We start from the raw sequence: 27,926 nt of genomic DNA on the forward strand, positions 1-27,926 counted from the left end.
CATTGCAGGCGTTCCGCATAAAGTGCTCTGGGCGGAAACGCCGCACTTAAAACAAATATCCTTCCTTACTTTATGACATAAATTTACGAATAAAAAACTGCATTGGTAATTTTCGATTTTTCAGCACTGAAATGGGTTCTCGTTTTGAAGCACTTAAATGGTTTTGAACGGCGTGTCGTAGGTCCGGATGTGAAGGAAACTATAAGACAGAGCGCTTATGAGATATCGAAATTATCTTATTCCGGAAGGCTTGTTCTGATGTTAGTAAGAGAGTCACACGTGGACCGGAAAAGAGCATTTTCCCTGAAAAACTCGTAAACATAGCAGCAGATGTCTTTTCTTGTCTAATTCCGTCGGGACCAAATTGATGTTCCCTAATTCACGGCAGAAATTTAATGGAGAATATGAGAAAAAACAAACAGATCTGAAATCTCGTTCGCAAATGTAAGTCACCGAAGGACCGTTTCAAGGTGATTTTATTTTATCATTTTTATCGTAAAAGTTATTTTCTTATTATTTTTTTGCGTAAGATAAAGGTAGTTCGCTAATTTTAATTTCGCTGAGAGTAATTTCTTAGTTAAATAGTGGAGTTTAATTTCGTTCGGACAGTAGATGAATGTGTGTTCAGCTGTCTGCCGTGTCTTGATTCAGGTTGGCACCGGGCGTGAAAACACACTGTTTCTCTGACGAGTTTACCAAAGGCCTAAGATTTTTTTATACAAATTCCCCTCTTGTTCAATACAGGTGGACCGTGCGACTTTGCATAACAATACTCATTATACAAGCGGACAAGGAAAAAAACGATAGTGAGGAATTTCTTCATAATTAATCCGAGTTATAGGAGAGAAAACTAATGGCAGAGGCTAAATCACCAGTACTGCGTCATTTATAAGTTTCTTTACATGGTAAGTCATGGGAAAGTGTTGGGAATTGAAGGTCGGCGATAAGGAATGGATTCTAGAGTTGAAACTGCGAAAACCGCGCTGAAAAGCGACCGATTTCATTCAGCGGAGAGACGTCACACACACTGGACATCAGATCGAGGCTATTGTGACTGGCGAAGAGCGCTCACGGCCACAAACTTTTGTCTGCTTACGCGCAGGTTTTCCCCTTCGCTTCGTCGGATTTGACTCTGTGAATATCCACGATTACTAAGAACGGGCAGAGGAACTTCGCCCGATTTGTTCGCCTCAATGGAATTGAGGAATGGATGAGTTTACGTTTTCTGTTGGGGATGTGGTTTTAGCAGAGTGGGAAGACAAACTTTTCTACGCGAAGATTCAGAGCATCGATCCAATCTCGTCCTACTGCAAACTGATATTCGACGATAACTCCGTCGAGGAATGCCCCTTCGCCAAAATCCATAGTGGTGTGTTATACCACGTTAATTCCTTTATTCAATTTTGTTTCCTACGCTGGGGAAAATACGGACACTTTGAAATCCGGTCTTAAAGAGAGAACTAAAAGTTTGTGTGTATAACATGGATACTTTGTGACGGACAACGCAGCCATCGCTGGTCTTTAAACTAAGTTTAGAATGGAGACCCGAAGAAGCTAGGATTAGAATTGAATCAATGCAGTACTAAGACGTGGTTTTTCTCTCTAGTAACGGAGACGACTGCCGAAATTGTGTGTATTATTTGCAAAGACGGAAATTCAGCGTCACCGAACGAAATCGTCCTTTGCGACAAGTGTGGAATTGGTGAGTACGAAAGTCTTATTTTGAAGTTTTATTAGTCACGATGGAGGAGTAAGGCGCTCTCTCGAATTCTCTTTACATGTGCTTGATCTCCGGTCGCCATAATAAAAAGCTCTGACCGTCGGTAATGTCCCACCTGCTTTTACGTCTGTTTCTCGATCCTCTAACAACCAGTTTGCAGGTTTCTGCTACGTGGATAAACGAACAATACTCGACCAGAAAAAAATATTTCTTTTATTTCTACCTGTCGCAAGTAAGCATCTATTAATATTCTCGAGCAAGAGAATTATTTCTTGTGGAATTATTGTTACCATCTGTTCCGGCGTTCTGCCGACGTTATAAAAAGGTTTAAATGGATATGTATATATGCGTTTGTCGTATTTATATGCTATAGGCGAGAATCTATTTTCAATTCCAATACTCTAAAAATCTGTTTTTATAACGATCGTAGACTTTTAGGAAGTATTGCTCTTAGACGCCTGATAGGATCTTTAAGTTTTGCAGTGCGTGATGAAAAAAACTACCAAAAGCGCTAGTGTGAACAATCGAATAGGTATTTTGACGGCCACACATTTGGTTGTCAAGGAGCCAGAAGTTTGGAAAGTTAAATAATTCTTGAGAACAGATTTAAGGCGTTAAGTTACGACGGAAACCGAACTGTTTCTCATATCGAACCTAATGAATGTTATCATATCGACGATACGAGAGGAAATTACGAAATTGGTTGTGATATTCCTAGGGTCGATGACGTAAATTTGTTATTTCGGGATACTTCACAATTGATTAATAGAAAAACTAGACTGTTTTGCTTAAAAAGAGAAAGATCTATGCAATTTTACGAGCAATCAAACGACTGCAAAAAAAAAGTCATAAAGTAAATGGGAATTAAAAAAAAATACCGCGACCGATCTTATGTTGTCTAGTTATGGACCGTGTTTAAACAGAAGGTTTGGTACGGTATACGGCTTAACTAGATTCTCATCTCGCTCCCCGCAGCTAAACTGATTAAATAAAGAAGTGTTCTCCCTCGCGAAAAGGGATTATTACAATTAAGTCATTTCACGGGATTCGCCATGCGAGAATATTATTTAGTCTTACAACCGATGTGTGAACTTTCATCATTGCCATTTCATCCGTCTAACTTCCGTACTTTGTTACATTAAAGTGTCAGAAAGTTCTTCAGGTGATTTGGACTTGTTTTGTCGATATGAGTGTTGTATGAAAGAGATATCGGCAGAGAAAAGCGGACTATTTTTCGCTGTTTCTGTAATCATCTGATAGCAGCTGGCGATGAGCCGAGAGAACTTTCCAAAGACTATCACTCTTCGTATCAAACGCCATTAAAATTTAAACACCGCAGTTAAATATGAATCCGCGTTAAGTTACTTAGTCCTAGAGGGAAAAAAAAAACAATATTACCATTTTATTACAAGGACGAAGGAGTTTATTTGAAACGGTTCGGTGTGGATGCTTCGAGTTTTATTTGATTCCGCGTCTTGCCGCGATGTTAAGTACTTTGTGCCATCTGCTGGGTCACCACGGAGATGGTGTCTCGCTGCTAGCCTTCTAACAACCTGGTTCAACCTTCCACTGAATTTCACTCAATGTTTTATGCGGCTCTTAAGTGAAACTCAGTGGTAGAGTTATTGGCTTTAATATTTAATGCCATTTTCAATGCGTTTCACGGCGGGTTTTGGAGCTAGTCTTACGCTTATATGTGTAGCAGCAGCTGTCAGGGGAAGCCAGATTGTGTATAAAATATTTAATGTTTTTTTTCTTATCTAGATGCATTATCTAAAGCTCTTTGCCAAGCTGATCTTTACTAATATTGTTACCTTTTATTGATATTTGCCCACGCAAAAAATACAGTCTCACTAGGAATTTCAGTAAACCCTTAGTATTATTGTGCTTCTTTTCAATAACTTCGGAAAAATCGGAAACGACTCAAGTATTATCTTCAATGTTTCCGACCTATTTCCGATGTATTATGATTAAAGAGCTAAAAATTAAAACCAATTATAACAATTTCTTAAGTTAAGGTCTCTCGGGTGACCAGGTTGCCATAGCATTATGACTACAGAATTTATGTCGTTGCTAGGCTACGCCACTTTTGGTGTCCTGATACTAGAAGCTCTAAGGATCTTTTTTTTCGAGATTTGTTCTAAACTACCTGCTTATAAGTGAAAGAAACATGTGATGCATAAGTTGAAAATTTAGAGAAAAAATATAGTTTAATAGTAATGGCGATAGCGAAGATGATGTTGGTGGCGATGAATATAGAATGAAATTTTAGTCTCGCCTCATGGATATCTTTCAAGCTACTTACACGAGAACCATGTGACTGGACATCCGAGAGATAGCCCCGCGGTATATGTTGCTTAGCAACACTGTCTGATACATTTCAGCAGTTTTCCTCTAAACCAAAACCTAAAAATACCACTCAGCAGTCTAGTGAGGACAACGACTTTGTGCTGTAAACCTGACTAAGATTTTTCGCGATGGTGGAAAGGTTGGTGTAAGTGGTGGTGATAACAATGGTAGTGGTGATGATGATGGTGGTGGTAGTGGTAGTGGCAGTGGTGGTAGTAGTGATGATGGTGGTAGTGGCGATAATAATAATGGTGTTAGTAGTGATGATGATGATGGTAGTGGTAGTGGTGGTAGTAGTGATGATGGTGGTAGTGGTGATAATAATAATGGTGTTAGTAGTAGTGATTATGGTGGTAGTGGTGATAATGATGATGGTAATGGTAGGGATGATGATGATGGTGGTAGTGGTAGTAGTGATGTGGTAGTAGTGATAATGATGATGGTGTTTGTAATGATGATGATGGTGGTGGTAGTAATAGCGGTGATGATGATGGTGGTAGTGTTCATAATGATGATACTGTCGCCGCTTCGCTCGCTCAACCCACAGGCCAAAAAAGTAGGCGAACTGCTACCCAGCTCTTGCTAACATGCAGCTTAATAAGCGCCAGCATTACTGGACTAGCGTCTCGCCAGCGCTTTACCTGCAATGTTGGCGCTGTTTTGGTGCTTAAGACCAAACCATCTGTGGTTCCTGGCTTAAAGCCGCATTGTCACCAGTTTACTTCCGGAAATCCGACGGAAACTTCAACCGTTAAAAGACAAAAGAATCTATTAGAATCCGAGATATTTAACAGGCCATCCGCTCTAAATTATCGATCAAATCCTCAAAGAAACTTCCAATAGACACACTGCTTTCAATATTTTAAAATATTTTTCGCGTTTTCTGTTAAAAATCATCGGAGATTGTTACGTAATCGACCGGAGGTCAACTGGTGACAATGCGGCTTTAAATAGCTCGGTTAGCACTCCCGTTATTTTACAGACATAATCATGGCAGATGGAAGCCTTATTAAGAAGTAATTGAGAAAACCTCAAGAAAACCTTTTGTCTATTTTTGTTGCAATGAATTTCCTCGCTTTAATTAACCATTCGCGACCTTTATAAGTAATCTTATAAAATAATCCTCTTATCATAACAACCGCGTCCGTGGTGTATGAACTGTTTTTTAGATCATCTTCGGGCGTTGTCCCTAAGTGGTGGTTTTGCTCGTTCCCTCTTTTGCCTTATTCTGCTCTCCCCACCCCTACGCCTCCCCTTGCACCCCAATCCCCATCCTACCTATCCTCCTCTTCGCACTGAACTAAATTTATTACGCTAACTTTGTTTTGTCCATTGAGGCGTTTTTTTATTCCCTCGAGCGCCGCCGATACGGACGCTAGATTTTTATTGCTGTGACTTATGCGAGAACAAATTGCTTTTCTCGATCGACTAATAGTGCATTTAGTTCTCATTTTACATGCATAGCCGACTCGTATATCCTGCCTTACAGCGCGATTAAACGCTCATTGATTTTCTGATGACCTTATTAAACAATTCGCTGTCAACTTGTTAAGCAAACGTGAAATATAGATCAGTTTAGGAGGTGTTTTCCTTATTCTTGATCACGTTCTTGGAAATCATATCCTTATTCCGAGATAACCGAAGGGTTTTCCGGGTGCTAGTGGAAACGTTGCTTGGATGGTCACGCGTCCCACATGGCTTGCATTAACGCGTGTCTATATTCCACCTGATCGACTACTCATGTGCTTATGCTCACGACTGGCACTTTAAGAAATTGTGTCAGCGGCCATTTTAATGTTATTCTAGCAAAATACCAAGCGTGAGAAAGTGACCATCTCCACCGGCTGATTTAGGAATTGGATTTGGTAAATGAATGTAACTTTTTGTCTTTTTGAATTTTTTTTCGCTCAAGGTTGTCTTGTTAATGTTGAATAAATCTTAAACAGAGGTGTGGGCCTTGATTGAAGAAGACACGCGATATCTTTTTCTAGTCAAATGTTCGGCACGAGAAACAAAGGAGAAACTCCCGAGATTCCCAAGCACGTTTATTATCATACTATTTTTCTACCATCACATGCACTTAACGATTTTGTCGTAGCGATTAAGCTACGGGACCTACTTATCCCAATAATATTTATATCATTTATTGCATTATTTTATTTTAGTCCACTGAGCACCCCCTCCCCCCCCCCCCCCCCCTACCCACTTCTTTCTTTGGAACCATTGTTGGAAAATCCTAGTTAAAATCGAAATGCTAAGCAATGGCCGAAACAGAATAAAAGATCAAGCAAGAAAAAATGATAAGCATAACAAACAACACCGGTACCCTTAGCAAGTTGTTAAGGTACTCAGACACTTTTGAGTTGACATTATATTGTTATCCTATAAACACTATCTAGAAAGTGTTAACACGAATTCAGTTGTGTATAGTTACACTCTTTCTTGACTAATATTAGGATTTTTGTTTTGTTTTGGACAACCGTTCTAGAATCACTCTTTCCAAACAAAACTTTCTATGTGCCTTTTTAACTGCAAATTACAGTATTTATTTTGCCAGCCCATTAAAGTTCTGTTCTCAGGAAGAACTGCACCAATGAGATTCTTTATAAGACTTCCCGAAACCCCGGAAACGACATCTCATTGCTAATCGTTCAGTTTGAATTAAATATTCGCATTAAGACAATGCAGTCTGTAGTTGAGAACGGTTTCAAACGGAGCAGGCAATAAAACCGGTAGGAATCATTCGTATCTACAAAAAAAACTACGAGTTGCTTTAAGGTGAGATTAGAAGAGGCGAGAATTTGCATCTAATTAAGTAAACCTCATTTTTAGCGTACAACTCCAAACTAACTTCTATAGGGACGTGTATAAATCTTTTATCATTAAAACCTTAAATTGGCAAGCATCGAGAATACTTAGAAAGTATGAAGTATAAGAATATATTATTTAAGCTGCTGATTATATCTTTTAATATATTTTTATATTTTGGCATTCTGCACTTATTATTTATGCTTTCTTAAGTTTTTTATTGCTATTCGGAAGATGTCCTTTTCATCGCCCCGCGCACCGGGAGAGCAATAGTTTTCACCTTATTCTTATTTCCTCCGGTTTCTATTTCTTTCATCGCAATTACCCCTAACCCGATAAAGAGACCCAAGGTCCGAGTAAATAATCACATCCCGTTTCCGCTGTGGCTTGATGGCTTTATTGACTGTGTGAATAGGAACGTGGATTTTATTGGCGCATGAAAACCTCGTCCTTAAATTTCTGTCATTGTAGATTAAGGGCACTGGTGTCTTTACCATTATATATCACAAAAAGAAGCTCTTGACTGGCACTTTTCCGGCGTTTGTTATTGAAACTATACTGTTCACCGGCTATGGTATTAATCAAGAATGATGAGAACTTCATCTGACCAACTGCACGTTCTAGTTTAAATAGATAACAATTTCACTCACAAAATCAAATAATGCCGAGTGTGTGTGTTTGACACCTTTTTGATGGCTCTCTGTCCTCTGTGGTTTACATTAGTCTCTGACACTCACATGATTGATATTACTAACACTATTTTAACGCTATTAAGTGCGAAAAGTAATCCCCTTCTACTTCAGTGTGTTTGTATGTGAAAGCACTTATTTCATTTTGTAGTAGTCGCGAAAAGAAATACGAATTTTGGGGAGCACCTTAAAATTTTAATCAACGTTTATTGCATCTTTTTTCTTGTTTTGGTTGATTTTTCCTTGTTTGGCTTGATGTTTGTATTATGATGAGATATTTCATAAGGAAGCTTCCGTTTTAAGAGAGAATACTCTTATTGTTTATTTTCACGTAAGTTTGAAAACGAAAATATGAGCCGTCGAATATCGCCTTCCTCAGAATAACTCAAATCTATATACAAAATTGTGTTTTTTTTCTAGGCCTCCTAAGATTTACTTTTATTTTCTTTCTTTTTTTTATGAATGTCATGTGATATGAGTAATTTTCCTGGTTCCCGCTTTTCGCTTTTCAAACCGCATTAATTTCGTTAGGTAAAGATGCCATAGAAAACGGCCCCCAAAAACCTTTCTGTTTTTTTTTTTCATAATATCAGTGAGAAGTTTTCAAACCCTTGAAGTATACAGTATTTATTTAAAGAAATATCGTGTGGTAATTGTGGCTTTAACGTTTGTTAAGGCCTACATAAAGTCCTTATAAGTACCAAAGTATGTGGCTTGTGTACCGTTTCTATAGTTCCACATATTCATCCGAACTTTGCTAAATATTTACCGTCTATAAATTGGGTCGTTCTTTACCCGGGGGTTACGTTGTCATGCAACGGCTAAATCAGCTCTCATCGCAACTTAGCAACGTCTCCCCTTTTATAACGGCAAAGCATGAGCGTCAGGTTCTATTTCAGCTTTAAAGAATGTCGATCAACTAATAGAACGGTCTATTCACAACAAAACTTCAAAATAATAATCCACGAATGAAGCCACATATTTTGTTGACTGTTTGATTGAAAATTTCTCAGATACTCATTCGAATTAGCCAATGGAAATGGGTGGATTAATGACTTGGTTTTGTGCGGGACCTTAAATAATATGCTCTGAGGTTGGCCTTCCAAATGGTAAGAAAGTGTTTTTGTTCTTTTTGGTACCATTTTAACAGTGCTCGACTTGCTAAGGCGTAAGTCCGTGAAGGGTTATTAAGTACTTTGTATTGTCGTAACACGTGTGTGTGGATGTGTCCAGCGGTCTTGTCTCCCCGTGCATGCCCAGACGTTCTTGTCGTTTCTAAGATATGCGGCGGCTGTGGCACATATGGCTAGTTTCCATGGCAACTGTCTGGTAACCAAGTGCGGTCACGTGAAATTGTTATTCTGCAGCTGTAGGATAAGGAGGTAAGATAGGAACTGAGCATGTGAGTGAATCAGCTTTGGCATATGATTTACAATGTCAGGATTAACGCGGTCATAATATGTACTCTCCATATTATTCTGTCAATCGCATTTCTTCAACGTAGATTTTGTTGCAATGCATTTATTTTCAATAAAACCAATACCTTTTTTTTAATTTAAAGCGCTTAAAATTTGTTTGTATACGAAGTATATTTATTGGTATAAAGATTTTGACGCCTCCGGTGCCTGCATGCTGAGTAGGGAGAGGAGATGAAGAGAGTTATTTTAGGCAAAAAGACAAATGAAACTTTTTATAGAAAACCTAACTAGATTAAAATACAAGTAGAAATTAGACCCGCGAAGACCCGCGCGTAGAAATAAGTGATTACAGTAAAAATATTATTTGACATTAAAGCTTGTAGCTTAAATGATATATATTTTAGTAGAAAAAGATATTGCATATCTTTAAGTGTGTGCACATGTTTTGCGACTTCTTTTAACGATTCTAGGCGCTAATACTGCGTTGCGCACCTAAAACGGCGAAAAAAAAAAGAAAAAACGGCGACCCATTCAACTGTATTTTTTGTTTGTCAAATGATACCTCGTAAATAATTAAAGAGGGGGTGGAGGGGGAGGGGCTAAGAGCGTCTTTTCCCTCTAGGGCATAGTTAATTTGTCTAGGGCTAGTGAATGGGCTAAGCAAGCACTTATAGCATGCGCTGCTTAGCTAACGAACACTGAGTTTATTAAAGAATGTCAAACACCAACTCCTTTGTTATTTTGTATCATTAAAAATACAGCGGTTTACTCGCAAGGAAACTTCAAAATAACAATCTTCGAATGAAGTCTGATACGATATTTGATTGGAAATATCTTGGAAACTTCGTTGAATTAGCCGATGGAAATGGATGGAAATGGACTCGCCATTGAGCGGGAGCAAAACATGACGGCTTGATTGGCCTACTTTAAGCATTTCGTTTTTTAATAAGAATTACGCATCGAGTGCATTAAAGTCCGTGAATCCGACTTGTGTGACACTGTTGTTTTGTTTTTGTTTTGAATGTTTAGAACTCCCATCATTTTGAAAAATATAACTTACCCAGCATTGTTTGATATCGTAGAAATATAATCGAGTCGATTTTATTGTAGGATGGATTGTATTTCAGCATGATTCAAACGGATTTAATTCACATGCATGGTGTTTTCATAGCCTACAAAACCACGCGTCACGTAAATTGGATCGACTGGCTTTAAATTAGAGATTGAACAGTGCCGCTGGTCTAAATGGTAAGGGCGGGGATCTGACTCTGTCCCGGTCTGGAAAGTCCTTGCTATGATCCTTTTTCATTGGCGAGTATTCAAGCATAGTATAGTATACAGGGTTCGCTTTGAAATAACAGTTTGCGACTATTGACCTAAGTAGTGCGAGTATCCGACCGATTTTCAAGAAACATTCGGCGCAATAGATCATATCCATAATATGTTAAAATGTGGCGATGTAATAAATTAATATTATTTTGTTAATATTATTCGGGTCCCTCCCGCTCCCACCTGTCTTCCAATTGACAATGTAGACAGTGTTCGCATGCACCTGCCTCTCTCTCGCGCCCAACTCGTAGAATAAATCCATACATCGATATTGTACAAGTTTTTTTTCGCAGTAATGGCCTTTCCAAGGGATAATATCCAAACACACAATCATAAATGATATTCGTTCTATGAGACATCAAGTGGGATCATATTGCCTAAACTCTATTATTGTTCGGAAATAAAAGTGTTAATCTATATCAAATATAGTGTGGTAGAGAAGATTTGCAGTCTTAAATGAAGCAATTTTCATGCAATAAAAACGATCGTTTAACCTCGGAGAAGAATTTTTTAATGTTTACGAGAAATGCGCGCCAATTAAATTTTTATTGCTACCGTGAATGTTCTTTTTTGTTGTAAAATTTGAGCATTAATTTTTCACCCGAATCAGGTGTTTCAGCGGGATTAAGAAAACATATCTTTTTAAGTGTTTTTTGTTTATTCCGGGCACGGAAGTCCTCTGTTGATTGACTAAGAGAGAAACTGGTCATGTGCACGTGTGTTAATGACTTGGTACACGAGCCGTGGTGTCTCTGCTCACCCCAGAGCCGTTATTCCAATCGTCAGCAAGTGACCCATAGTTTCTATCTTGTCCTGGTCATTTCCTAGTATTTTATCTACGATCGATATATTCCTCATGTATATGTGCGATCCGCCAATCAGTAGGCTTTTCCGCGGATTACTCGCGCCAAATAACCGGTACTCCAGTCGGTATCTGGGGATTGAGTAGCTCAGAATTTCCGGCCCAGCTGAGCCATCTCAAATATAATATTACGCTAAAAGGTTGTTTTGAGTTCGCTCATGTAGCTAAGCAAGCGTAGAATGATATGGAGAAAAGCATTTCTTTCCGCGCGTCACAACAAGCTGTGATGACTCTTTGCGAGCGATTTGCCCTTTCGTGTGGCGAAAAAAGACGGAAAATTCGCGTTAAACAAACCATGTCAGTGAATTTGCGATAAACATAAATGAATTGATCTTGCAATAAAAGCAGTAAGACCTCCCCATCAGGCCAGATCCGGTCTTTCGGAGGCGCCATTATTGGTAAAGCGGTAATCCGTAGGCTAAAATCGGAGAGTCTCAAGACTCTCAAGTATTTGCTGCTTGTCTCTTCCATCCTATGACGTCATCAGGAAGCTATCAGAATTAGATGAAGCCCAAGTATTAACCGATCAACAGTAAGACGGATAGTCTCGCGCGCCATCGACGCTACACTCTCTCACTCGGCTCAAGGGACAGCCTCATGCAAGTAACACATCAACCATGCTTTTCACCAAGGTAAAGTGTGGCAAATTGCTAGTTCCTTGGCATTTAATCCACGTTTATTTTATTCTTTCACCTGCCACGGTGATGGTTGATCAGAGGGTGCAGTAATGCTAGAATTGAAGCGAGTCTTGTTGCACGAAAATTGTGCGTTTTATCGACCCCGAGTCAACTCTATGTGCTACCTTAATCGGTTGAATTTCAACAAAGCGAAGACAAACCGTCGTGACTTTCATCATCGCTCGAAGCGAATCACGGAGAAGCTGAGAGCCGCCAGAGTCTTAAAACCAGCTGCACAAACTCGGCGTCCTAGGGATTTTCAAACCACTTTAGATGCAATGAATTCACAATCAAAAGAGCCACCAAGAGTGAAGGTCGTATTCTGGTCGCTTCTTGAGAATAACGGCTAGCTTTGAGCTCTCGCGGTGAAATTTAGACCGATGCGCGGAATTATGAAAATCTTATCGCTCGACATTCAAATGGACGTCAGGTTTAATTTCAAAGCCGCCACAATGGCTTACAGACATTCAATTTAAATAATAAATAACATCTTTAGATTACTCGGTTTTATTCACGGCTGCAGTTGTGAAGTTTTAAACTTTAACGCTAATGGGTTATGGCGCCTGGTCTGAAATTTGTCTATTTCGGGATGCCTGTGCTCAATTGATTTCTAGGATTGTGTTCGCGGCAAAAGTAGAGCCCACAGCGTTACCATACTAATTAAGGTGAAAATACACGGGTGGAGTAAAGCCTAAGAGGAGTTCCTTAGCTTAGAACTTATGCTTGTGTTTACACTTGCTCTTTTGTGTATAAACAGCAGTTGCAAGCCACTGACAAAACCGAAACCTGTGTAAACGCACCTGACTTTCGGCATTGTGTGCGATTAACTCCGGATCTGATGACTTCTACGTGCGCGGACCCATTTTCACGCTAAGAAAGACCCCTGTGGTCCCTTATCGCTAATGCTCTCGTATCGCTGTTAATTACGACCTAGCTTAGATTGCTGCGAGCCGCGTGTGATAGCTACCTCACCGTCATATCGCGTCTATTAAGTCAACATAATTTTCCTTCCGTACACTATCCCTTCCGATCGTGCTTTCTCTTATCTTCTCTTACTTCCTGTGATGTGCCTTTGGCGCACCATTCGCACCGCTTCCATCCTCAATGCCGGCTTTAGCGAGATGATAATCCAGCATATCTCTCTAGTACCTTACTTCTCCTCTTAATACCGCGTTCGGTACGAGTAGAAAGTCCTCACTTTAAATGGCGCGCGCCCTGGGCTCGACGTGTATTTATGTACCTATACATCCGACACTAATGACATGTTTATCTCTCTCGCATCTCGAGCTCCTGACCCCCCATTCACTGCTAAATAAATCCCTGCGGTTATTCCGTCGTGTGGATCTTCTTTAAGTGTTCCTCTCTCATCTCTCGACTCGATCACTGGTTGTTATTTCAAATGCTTTCCGCTGAAACCTTTTTGTGTGATATTAAGTCCACGGAGCTTGAATATTGGTCAGGAAGTAAGTTTGACAAGCGTACGACTAAAGCGTCGGAAGTGAAACAGTCGTGAACAGGTGATACGTATAATATGTACATGAGCTCTCTTTTTACCCTGTCTGGACCTAATCAATGAAAAAAGGAACACAATGTCTTTTTTTAAAGCCGTCAACAATAGAAAGAGTAGTTGACGGGATTACAAACATGTGACATATAGCCTAACCTCCTGTACTTATCGACATTTCTTTTGTTGCCTTTTTCATTTTGCGGTCATGAGATCATAATGAGCGCTTACCGTGCGAAATTCTCGAATGCAGCCTTTGAAAAATCTGCCGAGTGAACAATAGTCAGCATTTTCTATTATCCGAAGATAACCAACGGTTTTCCGACCTCTTAATATTTAAGTCGTCCTTTATGCCAAGATGGATTTGGGATTAGTGATGTTTTCTCTCGCAGAATTGTGCTTTTATCGAATTAACGAGTTCGATCCATTAGCCTTTAAAATTTACCCCCAAAAAAAGTGTTTCACTTTTTTTATAGATTTAAAAAAAATCATTCTTTAATTTTTTCGTGTAAACGGCTGGTCGATTGGTCATTCCGTTTTTCTTTCCGGAAAGTCAGTGGGGTATCCTTTCTTAAAGATTCCTTCTCTCATTGGGAGCCGGGAAAGCAGTAGGAAAAAAAAGCATGCGCTTTCACTTGTTGTTTGTTTTCTCCCGTCTATTAGCATCAACGTCTCCAAAAGCATTCCCAGAATTTAAAGTGACTTTAAATAACACACCCTCTCTCGTCGTTTCCTCATTTGCCGTGTACTTGTGCGCAGTTTGTATAGATGTGAATTCGTGAGAGCAGTTTTGTTTGCGTTTTAATGTCTTATGTGATGCGCGCCGCCATGACACTCAGGAAACGAGTTTTGTTCCTAATTTCCTGTGTTTTAGTTGTTCGTTCTCATCAGGGCCTACAGCTGACAATGACCCCAAATACACCTGAACCCCATTGGCCCCAGTCGCAGGCTTTGTTTGCCGGTGATTACCATCGCGCTCTCCCATTCACAGTCAACCATAGTAGGACGAACTTCACCACTCTTTCGTCCAGTTTCCCGCGTAAACATTCGGCACTGGAATAATTTCAACTGTTGAACCAGTTGCTTGGCCTTCATTGTTTCACAAATGGCCAGTAATTGAACGAAATTATTGTGCTTGGGATTTTTTACAGCTCGTTGTATCAGCTGCCTGGCGAAATTATTCCCTTTTCTTCCCAAACACGGCCGGTGGTCATCGTCTCGCGGGGAAGATTTCCGCAGATCTGCGGGGAAATTTCCGTAATCGAAACTGCTAGAAATCGCAGGCAATTCAAGAAGTGCCTTCTAATATACTGCTTCGACGAATCTTGACTAAATGTTTCTGCCGAGGTAGGTGGAAAGCTAATAGCAACGTCGACTATGATCGATGAAAATTAAGCTCGAAAATTAAAAGTCGATGGAGCTAAAAGCCGCCTTTATAATATCGCTTTAAAAGGCTTTTTTTTTTTCTGGTGGTCGCGAAGGTTTCCGTAAAAGCCGTGTGTGTGGTTTTACGTTTTTCAAGGATAATCTCTTGAGTTACGTGCTTGCTTTTCAAGATACAAGGGGCCTTTTTGTGTTTCAAACAAATACAAATAACTTTTATATATGCTATACATGTTATCTTTTAGCTCTCGGGTATGGTCAGTGTTTGATGACTAACTTTTATGATTATCAGCTACCAGTTCAATAATTATTGCATAGCTTGTCTTAACTAGACGGCTATGCTATATTCTCAGATCCAAATATGATAGAGAAAACCGAGCAAAGAATATGTTTTGTTTTGTTCTCGTAGCCAGAAAATCGTTTTGACATTTAAGAATATACAAATATTCATATTGGCTTTGTATTTTGTCGGTAATATTGATGGAAGCATTATCTAAACCCAAGCTCTTTTAGCATCTCAAGATATATTTCCACTCTTCGCGGATTATTTCTGGGTATTAGTGTTTATATTTAAGAACTAGCGTTTATGCGAGAGCTCTATCACCTGCAATATCGGGTAATAAATCCCGATATTGTGCTCAAAAGTTAATTCTAGAATTGAGTGTTTTTGTTTTATATGCAAGGTGTTTTCGGCATCCCTAATGATTAGATTGTGACTTGTTTGGTGTTCTGCGAGCGAGAGCTAATCTTTTATTTTTCACTAAATTAACTTTCGTTTTCATTCCGCATCCCCCGTGAAGTGACTCTATTCTTAGAGTGTGAGCAGACCTCGCTAATATCTGTACTTATTAAGTCACGAGAGAGAAGCCGAGTCATGCGAAGACCCGAATTTTTCTCCTCTGTATTCGCTCTCTGTGTGTGTGAATGGCGCGCTAATGCCATCTGCGTGTCTCTATTCATTTCGTCTTGCATCTTCCCCCAGCGGGTGGCTGTGCTCCCGCAGGGATAAACAACTCTCACCTACTCTCACTCAAAGTTATTTTTTTCGCATAAAAGCTTCTAAACTTGTGAGGTATCTAAGGCGCATTAGACCTTGCCACCGCTGACCACATAGCAGGCTCCTACAAATCATCAGTCCTAATCAAAATGATTTCACTCAGAAATTTCATTCTAAATTTGACTGGTGTGAAATAATCCACGTTATTTGGCTTGTGATTGAATGAGTTATGATTCTTTGAACAAGGTGTCGATGTCGAATGGTGAACAGAAGTTTCATGGCCAAATGTGTGCTTTCTTGAAAGCAACTAAAAATGGCAACATGAAGCTAGCTAACAGGGTAGCCGAGGGGTTGCGTGTGATTGTCACATCTGCGCCCACCTTAGACAGAGAATGCCATTTAAAAGCAGCTGCTGTCAATTACCGGCACCGAGGGAGGGGAATAGGGGGGTGAGGTTGGAGGCAGGAATTTTATTGTATTTTCCTTGTTTTTATAGAACTTCGAAAGCTCGATATAACGTTATGGCTAATATAGAGGAATTCTTTATAACGATATTATCCCATATGTTTATTGTTGGCGGAATCCGAATTCACGAGTGCCATGGTCCCATTTTAAAGCCATTAGAAAAAGTTTTGCCTCAGGAGGAAACACAGAGAGGAGCTCGGCATTCAAATATTAATGGGAAAATTTCCTTGCTAATACGTACCTGTTAAAAATATTTGTATATTTATTTTCCTAAATATTAAAAAAATAAGTTAAGTAGCTTATGTCTTATACTAAAAATTTTTATCCAATAATAACAAGCAGTTCACATTGAGCAACTATATTTGTTACATATGTATTACATATGTAAATTTGTTTTTATTTCTGAACATTTTAAAAGATCCTAATCCACACTCGTAGCTCATTTGGACGGAAAAATGATTTTATCTGCTCATTGAAGGAGGTGTTGTTATTATTTCATAAGTTCCGTTTCACTTTTTTTTTAATTTTTAAGCACGGATGTTCTATTATTTCAACATTTCCGAACTCGTCTTCACTCGTCACGTTCGAGTCTTGTCGATCACGTCTCAGCCAATCACGTCGATTCAGAATTGTGCTACAGAAATCCGTGTATCTAAGACGTTTGTCCTTCGTTTCTGTTGCTCCCGGCGTTCCTTGCGGTCTCCTTAGACTTTCGAGCTTGATTTAGACTTGATTATGTACAATCTAGAGGGTCCCCTTCTCAATGGGAATAAGTAGTGTTCAGAGCTGTTAAATGGCTCCCTATCGAGTGTTTTTCAGACTCATACCAAGCCCACACTCTTAACGGTGACGAGTGTGGGAAGTTTTGCGTCGTGTTCGCGTCGGGATGCAGCACCCATTTTAATGCACTGCATAGAGCTTGACGATTGTCACAACCCGACACGAAAAAGCTTATCTCGCTATACCAATCAAAATTAGAAAGTTAACCCTTGGCTTCCATGGCAACCCACCTCTAATTATCCCATTTTCATTCGGTCGACACGCCGAGTGACTTGATGTGTCGGGGAGACACACGCAGCGCCATCGTGTACAATCATGTACTGTGTTGTGTTCTCTCAGCTTCTTAAACACGTACGGTCTGAGCAAGCCACCTTACGCGCGTACAATCATGTACTGTGTTGTATTCTCTCAGCTTCGTAAACACGTACGGTCTGAGCAAGCCACCTTACACGCAGACTGAGTGGCGATGACAAACGTCTGTGGCCTGTGTTTGTAGAGTTGTCCCAAGACGTCTCTCCACGTCGAATAGTACCTATTTTGTGTCAAGTCAGGGGATCGTGTTTACTTATCCTTTTGTGTGTGTGGTTTTTGATGCGTTTGATGCGTATTAGCGGGAAAAGTGCTTCTAAGCTTCATTACTATTAGGAAGCCTAGTCTTCTCAGACTAAGTGCACTAATCTCTGTTGTATCTATGATTTATGATTTCTGTATTTATTTGTAAAGAGCGTTTGTTTCTAAAACATCTGCATGGTCACTCCAATTGTGAATTGCGTGACAAATGGCTCTCCGTTATAGGGCACTATGCACAATGCAATTCACCCCCCCCCCCCAAAAAAAAAATAATAATAATAATAAAATTAATATGTCATCATTCGCATATCCTGGAAACAGAGCCTTTAGTGTTTTTGTCAATCTAACAGGGGGTAGGTAAAACGGAGTTTTAGCCTCTTTAACCTACAGTATCATTATCCACCATTAATGGCGCTTTTTATGGCGTAACTGACTTCTCGCTTTGCGTGACACACTAATCGATTCTTCTATGTTCCAGGATACCATCAGCTGTGTCACGACCCTTCCATTCCTGCGAAAGCCGTCGAGCCGGATGAGCCTTGGATGTGCAGATACTGTTCTGTAGGAGCGTTCTGCCCATACCTTCAGAACCCCTTTGAGGCGAAAGACAAGAAACAGCCACTGCGCAGACGCAGAATTCATACGGTGAGTTGCACACGTTACCCAGCATGCATTGCGATAACCCAACATTTGTATTTCAGTGGTTTATTATGTTTTGCTTAATGCACTTAAATGGTCTAAAAGAGCCTGGGGCTAGCACGCGGGAAACCTGTGATGTTTTAAAAGCCCCAATGCCTCGGCCTTTTCAAAATGGCGGGCTGTAAAATCGTAGTAAACAAAAATTCCTGCAAGTTTAAGTGGGACTTTTTGACGTACACAGTTTTTGACGATTTAAAAGCAAAATAAAATAAAAAAGATTGCAGCGAAATTCCAAATATGGTATGTAATGTCCAAATTAAAGAATTGACCAAGCGAGTGAAAAAACGATAGTTTTCAAAACAAAATTGATTGATATGGTCAAGTATAAAATTTAGTTTGCCGACAAAATGCGTGGTAATGTTCTGGGATCAAATTTACAGTTCGGGTTTCACTTACAGTTTGACGATAGCAGCGGTGTCAAAATTCGGTAATGCGTTACACTTTTTCGAACGCCTTAGTAACACTTCCTTGTAGCGCGCTGAAGGTCGGTTCTCACTTGGGCATAAGCGCTAGCGCAGCGCACGTCATTTTCCGATTCTGGCTGGAACGCAAGCGCAAGAGGAAGCGCAAGAAAACGCAACTGCTTGATTTTCGTGCGCTTGCGCTTGTGTTTGACCGATTCTCATTGGCGTTGTGCTTCCGTTTGCGCTTGTATCCTAGTGAAAACCAATCTTGAAGGGAACGGTTGCAATACGTGTCACGCTAGCTGTGGCTTTACCTGTGTCGTGATCGACAATGCGTGACAAATAGCGCAACTTCCACGTTTTACGTCTCAGTAACACTTCTTTGTAGCGCGCTGAACGTCGAATGATTGTATCGTCAGTTGTTCTTGCTTAATACTCAATAAATCTTAAGGAAATTCGCGCGGAATGATTGCCACCAGATCCGATAAGTCGAGAAATTTCAGCGCAGCTTTTAGATTATCAACAACCAATAGCAAGACCGCTTGGTCGGGTTTCAGAAGTGTTTTATATTGGTACTTCATTGGATTGATGTATCGATTTGTTGTTGAGCAAGGAGAATCATCGTTACCCAAGTGAATGCAAGATAGAGAATTTGCGCGACGCAGTATTTTGTGTCTAAGGTTCGTTACCGTTTATTGCGTTTTGTCTTTCTCTCGCAGGTTTTTTGACAGATCAGAATCGTTTGTTCTCTGTATTGGTAGTGTTCACTACATACCAATGACCTGTTATTCTAATGTGTTATTGATATATTGTTGATATTATATATTGGTGATGTTGAAATTCGATAACAGTATATAGCAATAGAATGAATACTTTTTTATTCACATCATTTTTCACTTTTTATTTTAGCGAAACAGCTTTTTCCGTGTTTGTAAATGCCACAGAATAACACTTCCTGTGTGTTCTCCCATTAATTTCTGTACACATTTCGAGATTCTAAAACTATTTGCTGACACTTACTGTTTACACTACTAAGTTATTTTACTACAGCTTAGATTTCGATTTATATCGCTTTAGGATTCGATAGAATGTTTGATTAGTCTGATGTTATCGCCGGAGAAGAAGCGCATTAGAGCGTAAGTGTCAGATAATCTCTCAGACTAATGACTGCTCCACCACGGTGATTAAACACTTTCAGGATGCCAACATAATGGGACAGAAAATTTACATGTCTCAGTCAAATAAACACTATAATTCCCTTTTAACACTATTCTACTTTGGCTTTTTATTTGTCAGTATATCTGACCCAAATACTTGTGCAAATCACGGGCACTTAGTCCATTTTTTTAGTACAGAGGAGTATCTCAGGATAATTTCATGAGACTGTACCGATTTCATTTACATTTCAGATACGTAAAGAGGGCAGTTTAAGTTCGGGTAATTCGACGGAGGACGAGGATAGGAAAGGCCTTCCTCGTGAAATGTCGAGTTACTTTTACTCGCTTCCTTCACAACACCGAGACGGACACAGATCGCGTGGGCGTCCACCACTCAGCCACAACAGGCACCCCAGTGACAAGAAGACAGCCCGCGAGTCATCCCGCGGGACGGTACGAACACCTGCGAGGACACGTGACCAGCACGTGGACAGGGAAAACGACATGGAGTTGAGCTCTAGAAAAACCCATGGAAGACACGGAGAGCGCACGGAATCGCGTTTTCACTCCCCAGGGAGATCAAAGTCTTCTGATGATCTAGCAGAGCCCGCTAAAGATCGATCGCGTGAGACAACGCCTACAATGGATCAAAAAGGAGAGGACTCGAGCAAAAAGAATTATCGTCGCGAGTTGCCGCGCGAGAAACAGCGCTTAACGCAGGATTTAGCGAAGCAGAAGAGACTTCTAAGCGAGGACTTAGCAAGGGCTCAAACGTTACAACGGGCTCCCGTGAAGAGCGAGACTGGGGATAGTGAGGATTCCCCGAGGAGCCCCGCAAGCGACTGCTCCACCGGGCGAGATTTGAGCATGTACGAGAAATGCTACGGAGGTTTATCTCCTGATAGTCAAAGCAGTGCGGCGATTCCAGAAAAAGTTGAAAAAGCTACGGATAAAAACAAGTGCGATACTGTCGGGGAGTCGCTATTTGAGCGCGTCCTGCAACGGAGTACACAGGAGAATAAGAAAATTGAATTTGTCAGTGATGACTCTTTGGGTATGTGCGGAGGTGGTGGTAGCCATAGCAACCACATTTTGACTGACAGTAGCCATGGTAACGTCACAAGGACCGATAAAGTCGCTCTTCCAGTGGTCGAGAATGTCACTGACGATGAGCTTCCGGTGGATGCTCGAAGTGTTGAACTGACTGTGAATGGAGTTGCTTCGCCAGATAACGTCCGGGATGCCTGTGGTGAGATGGATAAAAACTCGACACAAAATGTGGATAAATTGCCTGGGGATGGATCTGTTAACAATTGCGCATGCGCAGATCAGCCAGAGGGGTATTTGGTTAATGGTATTGACGATAAGACCAAATCGCCAAAATCAGATCACAGTATCAAAAGTGACATCAAAATATTGGATAATGACGAAGTTCAGTGTGAGCACTCGCATAAGTACGGCAACGCGCATGAAAGTGATGATCACGCATGCGCAGAATCTAATTGTAAGGATGACCATTCAGAGAAAGAGGCTGAAGACATGGACAATAATGAAGGAAAAAGCAGCACACTTTACGGACAGGAATCGGACTCTAATAATGAAGGAATGTCGGATGCGGAGGAGTTGAGTGATTCTGAGCTCGCCTCATCAGGGCGGTCTAAAGTGAAACGAAAAAAGAAAAAGAAGTGTAAGTCCAAGTCCCCAACAAAGGCTGATTCGCCTCAGAGACCGCTCAGGCGAAGCAAATCGAGTAAAAGGATCGGTCGCCCACCAAAAACAAATAAGAAATCTCAACCGCTTGATTCGGACAGTGAAGAAAACGTGGAACAGCTTGAAGAAGAAGAAAACGCGGAAAACTTGGATTCAGTTAATATCAACGAAGATGTTGCGGGGGATAGCAAGCGAAAGGAGGAAGAGAGAGGCGAGGGTGGGGAAGAATTTTCCCCCGAGGAGGGTACTGAGGGTAGAGACGACGGTAGTCCCTCACATCAGGATTCAGACACGGAGGATAACAGTCAGGATATTTTTTCCCTGACGGAGTCGGAACGGCTGGAGCTTGAGGAGCAAGGACGAAGGGAACGAGCTCGCAAGGAGAAGCGAATCGCCGCGAGACACAAACGCAAAAGCGAGGAGAAGGACAGAGATAAAGAACGCGCAACACCGCCTCATTTGATCAGCCAGAATCGCTTTGCACGCGACCTGCCTAGGCACAACTGGCTGGTTGAGAGGCTACTGCAGCAGAAGAAATTAGGGCAGGAAGCCCTGAAACCAGGAAGTGACGAGAATCCAGATAACGAAGAGGAGGAGGAAGGGGAGGAGGAGGGTGTCAAGGAGGAGGAGAAGGGGGAAGCAGAGGTAGCGGAAGAGGAGGCGGTACCAGTGGGTGTGGCACCTCCTAATAAGGTAAAGCCCGTGGACGACCAGGAGCCCGGTAGCCCTCACAAAGACGAATTCCAATCTGAGCTTCACAAGAGCTTTCTCAGGAGGAGTTTCCCTTCTAAGGTGCCGCGAACACCGCCCAAGCTGAAGCCGTCATCTCCTGACAACAACACCGGCGACAAGCCTGTGCCTCCTCCACTCAAACACAAGCTACAGCACAAGGAGCTCTCGGCGCTTGAACCTGTGCCCAAACTAAAGAAGATTGTCACAGAGTCAGAGAAACCAGAGGAAACACCGGCAGAAAAACAGAGCGAGAGACCTGAGAGCCCCAAGGAAGGTGAAAACAACAAGTCGCAAAGCCCAATAGAAATCCTAGACGACGAGGAAGACAAGAGAAATAAGTTCGGCGCAAGTGAATCTCAAGACGGGATCAAAACCGAGAGGTCCGAGTCACGGGAGGATAGTGTTTCCCCGGAAAAGCGTTCAACGTTTTCTCCGGCCAAAAAAGGCATCGCTTTCTCTCCGCCTAAAAAAGTCGCCCACTCGGTTAGTCCGACTCTGCCCGGAAGCGGAAGCGAGTGCGGTAGTCACGTTACGCCACATCACAGAGCAGCAATACTTATTCCAGTTGTGCCGATGCACGATGTAAATGGGGTCCCTATTCCGCCGAGTATGGGTCCTTCGTCACCTCACTTAAACGGACGCTCACCGAGAACATTCACCCCTCAGTTGATAACCCATAATGTCCCTTTCTCGAGTTCAGGCATGTTTGGCTCTCCCCTTCCACCGAGTCGCTACACCGCGGGCTCATGCATGCACCATATGCTCCCTGGACACAAGGCCAGCCCGTGTAAACGCGACGTCAACTGCCCATTTCATGGAGCCTCGCCCCGCGGGATGCCGCCCTCGGGAATCCTCGGGCTCCCTTCGCATCATGGGATGATCCCTTCGTACGGTCAACATGGACACGACTTCTCGCAAATACTGGGAAGGGAACAACGGGAGTGCGATAAGCCGCACTGCACAAGCGCTGATTGCAAACTACGGCACGACAAGGGGTCGCCCAAGCCGCGCGACAATGAACAGGGGGGCAGTGACAAAATGGCCACGCCCAAAGTGGTGAAGCCTATAGCGCACGTTCCTGGAAGGCGACCTCCACTAATGTTGTCCCATCTGCAGCAAATCGGAGGGCGACCTCCCCATGGTTTCGGCGATATCGACCCTCTGATGGAAGAGAAGGCCCGGAGAGGAATCGAGCCTCTTACATCCCCACACGCAATGAACAAATCACCGGAGAGATCTCCACGCGAGGGAGCTGACAGACGGGGGTTGCCCATGACCCTGTCCGACTTGAACCGTAGGCGTGAGCAGGGCGTGCCTTCGGAAGGCCCAATTCCCGGACTCAAGCGACCGGATTTCTTACTGCCATCTTTCGGGTCGCCCCCGGGAGGTCTCAGTAAACCTGGTTTATTACACCCGAAGGATGCTGTGATGTTTTCGACCATTCGCGGACAGCCTTGCGTTGTTTCCCAAGCGGATAAGCGCGATGCCATTCGGCGAATGGAGGAAAGAGAACATGCTGCGTATATGGAAAATCTGCTGAAGTCCGGCCCCCCACGGCTACGTCCACTTGAAGAGCACGCCAGAGAGCTTGGAGCGCTGAGAAACTACAGTGATCAGAAGAAACGAGAAGAGATGGCGATGAGAGAGAGCTTCCTTGCGCGTGAACAAAACGCAATGCTTTATAGAAGATTCGGCAAGGAGCACGCGGGAATTCCGCCGGCGAAATTATTCGATGAACGGTCCGTTCCTCCAGCTTCTAGAGAGTCCTTCATTAACTCGCTTGCTAGAACCAAGGAGGCCGATTTTCGGCTGCTTGGAGCCCATGGCAATTCGTCTATCATGAGTGGGAGGAGCATGGAGGAACGAAAGACTAGTGTGGAGGAAGAAAAAGGGGGGCTTGATGCGGATAGCACTCGACGAAGCTCATCTGCGGATACGGAAAGGCGTGAGCGGGAAATGCGCGAGGATCAGGCGATGAAGGAACTCGATCGTCGACGCAACATCGAACTGATGCACGAGAAAGAGCAGGAAAAACGTATGAACGCCGAGCGAGAGGCGATTCGCAATCAGGTGATGGTGCGAGAAAGAATGAAGGAACTACATGGCGCAGAAGCGGAGAAGCATTTTAACTTGTTTAGACACCCACGGGACACATCACCGCCTCAGTTTCTACGCAGGGATTTCTACTCGGACAGGCTAATGGTTGGCGACCTAATGCGGCCAGACCACCGCCTGGATCTGAGGGCGGCGGCGCTGCAGGATCTACAGAGACGTCACGAGGCTATGAGAGCGGGAGAGGCATCACACAGGGAACTACTGGGGAGAATGGCCTCATCACACAAACCTGGTATGTGTACTTTATTGTGTCTTTGCCGCATTTCCAGTATTCGTATCACCTTTTAGCCTCAGGGGTGCATCTTGGGGTTGTCACAGGGAAGGCACCGGAAGTGGGTACTCGTAGGAGCGCATCTAGGGGTTGTCACAGGGAAAGCACCGGAAGTGGGTACTCGTAGGAGCGCATCTAAGGGTGGGCACAGAAGCGTACCTTCAGGAGCGGATCTAAAATCTTATATAGCGGGATAGAAAAGAGGGCCCAGATATAGGTTTGATACTTTATTTGTTATTTCATAACGAAGAAAGAGACTCAAAAAGAGGTGGGTCTCAATCCAACCCCTCCCCTCTTGTCCCCTCAGAGGCATCGTTTGGTTATACGAATTTACATATTGTTGTATAATATCTTATTGTATAAATACCGCTAAATCAAATCCAATCTGCTAGGTCCCCCAGGCGATCGTCCCGTACACCCAGATGTCAGTCGGTCGCTAGGAGACGTTCGTAGCCACTCCCCCCTCACTGCATCCCGCTCCTTTCCCCTGTCCATGGCGTCCCGTCAAGCGATGGACCGACTCGCTGCCGCTGCGGCCGGCAAGAGTACATCTCTACTGAAGGAGCCCGAGAAAGACGTGTCTCCCCACATCAGAGCGGTAAGGAAGCTTCTCGGGATTTGTGAGAGTGAGGGTGTGGCACGGCAGAAAGGGAATTTATTTGATAAACTCGGGTGGTTGATTTGGTTATTCCGTCTTAATCCAAGTACATGAATGATTAGAGTATTCGATACCATGTATAACTCAACTAGCGTCTGAACCGGGAATAGCGCTACTGCGCTAGGAACTGTGTGTACTGCGCCACGCCAGGCCCCGAAATCACTCCTAAGTGGTGGAAGTGCCACTTTAATATTCCTCCACGAGAAGCAAAATGATATTAAAGTTTGCTAAGCCTTATTTTTCTATCTAATGCTAATTATCTCGTTGGTTGTCAGGAAATGGAGAGAGAACGTGATCGAGAGCGACATCGTCTGAGTCTTGAGCAAATCGACGCCAATCGGCGGTTGCTTCACGCGGAGCTTAAAGACAAGGTTAATCCACTAGTATTGAACCGCGATCTGGGGCCGCGAGACCGCGAGAAAGAGATCGCGGCCCTTCGCGCGCGGGAGCGCCTTATGACCATGGAGCGCATGAATGAGGAGCGGAAACGCAAGCTAGACGAGCCTGAGGGGATCCCAGGTAGGAGGATGTCATCCCCGCAATTCGGACATCCCTTGGACCGTGCGGAGTACGAGAGAGCAAAGAGACTCAAAACAGGCGTTGAGCCTCCCACGGGAATGCCTCGGGTCCTACCCGCGGGACACCCGTTAGAGGGTAAACCAAAGGACGATCGAGGTCGTTCTATAGAGCTTGATCTCGGCAAGCCTCCAGGCGCAGTCATGGATCGTGAAATATGGATGCGGGAACGAGAGCGCGCCTTACGGGCGCGGGAGGAACTTTCCCGTATGAAGGTGGGGCTTCCCCCGCACGTTCAGGGTTTCGGTACACCCAAAGACAGGCCGGACGGTCCCCCGCGAGAGGGCGTGGCACGCCCCAAGGGGGAAGAAGATGGTGTGAATCTGTGTTCGGTGTGCAAGAGAGATGCGTCGTTCTTGTGCTCTGGATGTCAGGGAGCGTGGTACTGCAGTGCCGAGTGCCAGGTGAGAGATCCTATCACTATATTTAAAGAGCCTTTGTTTGTCCCCTTTCACCATCCTTGGAGAAGCACCAAGTGCGAGAGAGAATTCATCTATATCGGCTGATTTAGGCATGCTTAATTAAGTTAAAAAAGTTTTTTTTGTATAAAACAAGTTAACTTTCAGTTTCTTTTGCCCCGACGAAGGGCTAGAGCTCGAAACATCAGCGCAACCACTCTGTTGGATAGAGGCGTTCGACATTTTTTTTCCACCTTGTGTTGATTTATAGCTTAACTATAATACAACAGTATAACAATATAACAATTTGATAGTTCTCGATCTTGAACTTGAATTAGTCTTCCTGTACGATACATTCTTCTTTCACATCAAATCTAAAATGTGTTGCTTATAAAGCATGATTTTCCTGACAGGTGTTTTCATTTTGTGTCTTTAGTTATCCGCCTGGAGCAAACACAGCCGAGACTGCGGTCAATCCCAGAGACAGTGATGTATTCAGTGGCCACTACAAGCACACGCATGCGTCAAAATTTAGAATTATATTCTTGGGAACTTACTCCCATATATATACGAATGGGAAAAAGAATTGAACGCTTAATGATGTTCGTGAAGCTCACATAGAAAACACTTCTTAATTGTACATTATGTTAGAAATGAAGCCCATTTAGATATTTATTTATGTATTTATTCAATCTTATGCACCTTAGGGGTTTATAAAAGCGTTATTTTTTCGAAATGTGTGCATATTTTTGTCGTATTTTTTACTTTAAATATCAATGTAGGAAAACAAATAACGTTAATTGTTGTAGTATATGGCTTCAAAAAGTCATGTAATCGGTTTTAGTTTGTTTGGTGTAACCTTATACGGCTGAAATTCAGTCATCAAATTATCTAAATGAATGACACTGCCTAGGTGTCAAATCCCAAAGTATTGATTCAACGGTGAGTCGTGTTTATATGACAGGTGAAAGTAACTTCGAGCTCTCATTGGCTCGCTGTTTTCCAAATATTATTTTAGATCAATGAGCGTTCATAGTTTCAGTCACGTGACATAAATGCTGCCTTACCTGACGCAATCAACCTCGTTCTTAGGGTCTCATTGGGACGAGGCTTTGATGCAGTTGAGCATGCACTGGCTGGTGATTGTCTTGCGGTGAATACCAAAGAGCATGCGCAATAGAATCACCAACTTTTGGTGCCAATGGAATAATGAGAAATAATAAGTAAGTTAATTTTGAGTTAAGTTTGTGTTTTCTCTATTTTTTACATTTAAGAGTCATGCCTTGTCAGCAGATACGCGTGATATTTATTCGTAGTATTTATTTCGTGGCATGTATTGGTATCAGATAATGAGGACTTTACTCACAACGCATTATTTTTTCCTCCAGAATTAAAGAATTTCGGTGCGATTCATAAAAAAGTCGTAATGCTCAGTTTAATCCTGTTTGACTCTTAAGCCTGCTGTAATAAGGCAGTGGGTGCGTATCGAATTGTTTTGGTGTAATGGAGGCCTTGTGAATTGTTCATACTAATATACGTGTACGTAAAACTGTATATGTATTTGATATTTCATGTCTGGAAATAAAAACAAATTTGTTTTACACACAGTGTGATTCTACTCCTTGTTCTCCTGAAAAGATGATCGGCTGAAGTCA

The 27,926-nt window shown here is 42.4% G+C and overlaps 1 protein-coding gene across 8 annotated transcripts; it reads left to right on the forward strand.

The window, feature by feature from the left end:
* Positions 1-310: 310 nt before the first annotated feature.
* Positions 311-27,878, forward strand: LOC5516107. 8 transcript variants are annotated; one of them, XM_048726310.1, is made up of 8 exons: positions 311-444; positions 1,607-1,702; positions 14,508-14,703; positions 18,030-18,196; positions 20,064-24,600; positions 25,032-25,237; positions 25,573-26,277; positions 26,708-27,878. In XM_048726310.1, the coding sequence occupies exons 4-8, from the start codon at positions 18,095-18,097 to the stop codon at positions 26,759-26,761; spliced, it is 5,604 nt and encodes a 1,867-aa protein (XP_048582267.1). In that variant the 5' UTR covers positions 311-444; positions 1,607-1,702; positions 14,508-14,703; positions 18,030-18,094; the 3' UTR covers positions 26,762-27,878. The 8 variants fall into 8 exon arrangements, with proteins under 8 accessions (XP_048582267.1, XP_032241791.2, XP_032241790.2 ...); XM_032385901.2 differs by lacking the exon at positions 311-444 and adding an exon at positions 781-905; XM_032385900.2 differs by lacking the exon at positions 14,508-14,703.
* The last annotated feature ends 48 nt before the right edge of the window (positions 27,879-27,926 follow it).

This window comes from Nematostella vectensis, chromosome 4, assembly GCF_932526225.1.
Source record: "Nematostella vectensis chromosome 4, jaNemVect1.1, whole genome shotgun sequence".
NCBI classification, from domain to species: Eukaryota; Metazoa; Cnidaria; class Anthozoa; order Actiniaria; family Edwardsiidae; genus Nematostella; species Nematostella vectensis.